This window comes from Calidris pugnax, unplaced genomic scaffold, assembly GCF_001431845.1.
Source record: "Calidris pugnax isolate Ruff unplaced genomic scaffold, ASM143184v1 scaffold585, whole genome shotgun sequence".
Taxonomy (NCBI): Eukaryota; Metazoa; Chordata; class Aves; order Charadriiformes; family Scolopacidae; genus Calidris; species Calidris pugnax.
In genome coordinates, this window is record NW_015091292.1 from 80,680 (window position 1) to 83,573 (window position 2,894).

The following is a 2,894-nucleotide window of genomic DNA, read 5'->3' on the forward strand; positions in this document are numbered from 1 at the left end:
CCCAAAATGGGGATGGAGAACCTCAAAATGGGGGGGCATCAGCCCAAAATGGGGGGGCAGGACCTCGAAAATAGGGGGAGGAACCCAAAATGGGGGGCAGGACCCCAAAAGGGGAGGGGCATCAGCCCAAAATGTGGGGCCAGCACCTCACGATGGCCTGGTTGAACTTGGACTCGATCTCCCCCAGGAGCCAATCGAAGGCCTCCCCGCTGAGCCGGAACTCCTCCACCATGCGGCGGCTGCAGAGGGTGGAGCGGAGGTGGATGTTGAAGAGGAGGGTGGCGTTTTCCTGGGCCTGGCGGCTCAAGGGGTCCTCCCCGTTGACGATCACCAGCTTCCGGCTGAGCTCCTTCACCCCTGGGAGAAGAACGAGGGGCTGAAGGTCCCTGAGGAACCCCAAGTTCCATAAAACCTTCTCGGGGGGCAGCAAGAGCTCCCAGAACCTTCACGGAGGTCATCAAGGCCCTCAGAACCTTCTTGAGGGTTCTCAAGACCTCCCAGAACCTTCCTGAGGTCCTCTCAGAACCTTCTTGGTGGTCCTCAAATCCCTCAGAACCTTCTTGAGGGTCCTCAATTCCTCTCAGAACCTTCTTGAGGGTCCTCAACTCCTCTCAGAACCTTCTTGAGGGTCCTCAACACCTCCCAGAACCTTCCTGAGATCCTCCCAGAACCTTCTCGGAGGTCCTCAAGTCCTCCCAGAACCTTCTTGGGGGTCCTCAAGACCTCCCAGAACCTTGCCGAGATCCTCTCAGAACCTTCCTAAGATCACCCAGAACCTTCTTGGAGGTCCTCAAGTCCCTCAGAACCTTCTTGAGGGTCCGCAAGACTTCACAGAACCTTCCTGAGATCCTCCCAGGCCCTTCTTGGGGGTCCTCAAATCCCTCAGAACCTTCTTGAGGGTCCTCAAGACCTCCCAGAACCTTCTTGGTGGGCGTCAAGTCCCTCAGAACCTTCTTGAGGGTCTTCAAGACGTCCCAGAACCTTCCTGAGGATCCTCAAGACCTCCCAGAACCTTCTTGGTGGACGTCAAGTCCCTCAGAACCTTCTTGGGGGTCCTCAAGACCTCCCAGAACCTTCCTGAGATCCTCCCAGAACCTTCTTGAGGGTCCTCAAGTCCTCCCAGAACCTTCTTGGTGGTCCTCAAGTCCCTCAGAACCTTCTTGGGGGTCCTCAAGACCTCCCAGAACCTTCCTGAGATCCTCCCAGAACCTTCTTGAGGGTCCTCAAGTCCTCCCAGAACCTTCTTGGTGGTCCTCAAGTCCCTCAGAACCTTCTTGGGGGTCCTCAAGACCTCCCAGAACCTTCCTGAGATCCTCCCAGAACCTTCTTGAGGGTCCTCAAGTCCCAGAGAACCTTCTTGAGGGTCCTCAAGACCTCCCAGAACCTTCCTGAGATCCTCCCAGAACCTTCTTGAGGGTCCTCAAGTCCCAGAGAACCTTCTTGAGGGTCCTCAAGTCCTCCCAGAACCTTCTTGGTGGTCATCAAGTCCCTCAGAACCTTCTTGGGGGTCCTCAACACCTCCCAGAACCTTGTCGAGATCCTCTCAGAACCTTCCTAAGATCACCCAGAACCTTCTTGAGGGTCCTCAACACCTCCCAGAACCTTCCCGAGATCCTCCCAGAACTTTCTTGGAGGTCCTCAAGTCTCTCAGAACCTTCTTGAGGGTCTTCAAGACCTCTCAGAACCTTCCTGAGATCCTCCCAGAACCTTCTTGAGGGTCCTCAAATCCCAGAGAACCTTCTTGAGGGTCCTCAACACCTCCCAGAACCTTGCCGAGATCCTCTCAGAACCTTCCTAAGATCACCCAGAACCTTCTTGGGGGTCCTCAAGTCCTCCCAGAACCTTCTTGAGGGTCCTCAAGACCTCTCAGAACCCTCCTGAGATCCTCCCTGAACCTTCTTGGTGGTCATCAAGTCCCTCAGAACCTTCTTGAGGGTCCTCAAGACCTCTCAGAACCTTCCTGAGATCCTCCCAGAACCTTCTTGGGGGTCCTCAAAACCCTCAGAACCTTCTTGAGGGTCCTCAACACCTCTCAGAACCTTCCTGAGATCCTCCCAGAACCTTCTTGGGGGTCCTCAAAACCCTCAGAACCTTCTTGAGGGTCCTCAAGACCTCTCAGAACCCTCCTGAGATCCTCCCTGAACCTTCTTGGTGGTCATCAAGTCCCTCAGAACCTTCTTGAGGGTCTTCAGGACCTCCCAGAACCTTCTTGGTGGTCATAAAGTCCCTCAGAACCTTCTTGAGGGTCCTCAAGACTTCCCAGATCCTTCTTGAAGGTCTTTAAGTCCTCCCAGAACCTTCTTGGGGAGGTCCCCACGTTCCCCAACACCTTCCTAGAGGTTCTTGGGGTCCTCCTGGTCCCCCAGAACTCCCAGAACCCCCGATATCGGGGTTCCCCCAACCTCCCCCCACCCCAAATTTGGGGAGGGGACCCCCCAGACACTCACCCTCCACCACCTTGACGGGGTGCAGGTCCGAGGGGAGGCGGGAGTTGATGTGGAAGATCTTCTGGGCGTTCCAGATCATGCGCAGGAGGTTACAGGGGAGCACCACCTGTGGGGGGGGGACAACCCCCAAAACGGGGGGGTCAGCACCCCAAAACGGGGGTCAGGAACCCAAAATGGGGGGTCAGGAACCCTAAAATGGTGGTCAGGACCTCGAAAATAGGGGGAAGAACCCAAAATGGGGAGGGAGAACCTCAAAACGGGGGGTCAGGAACCCCAAAATGGGGGTCAGCACCTCAAATTAGGGGGGCAGGACCCCAAAATGGGGGGTCGGGACCCCAAATGGGGGTGCTTCAGCCCCAAATGGGGGTCAGGAACCCAATATAGGGGGGCGGGAGCTCAAAACTGGGGGGAGGACCCCAAAATGGGAGGGCAGGACCTCGAAAATAG

General features: G+C 56.3%; 1 protein-coding gene across 1 annotated transcript in view; it reads right to left on the minus strand.

The window, feature by feature from the left end:
* The window catches only part of LOC106899071 (DNA-directed RNA polymerase II subunit RPB1), a gene marked incomplete at its 5' end in the record, with an annotated part of 41,487 nt that overhangs the window by 20,299 nt on the left and 18,294 nt on the right, over positions 1–2,894 (minus strand). Inside the window, 2 exons of the mRNA XM_014960735.1 lie at positions 152–357; positions 2,448–2,553. Of these exons, the coding sequence (XP_014816221.1) occupies positions 152–357; positions 2,448–2,553 (312 nt within the window). The remainder of the gene's footprint in view (positions 1–151; positions 358–2,447; positions 2,554–2,894) is intronic.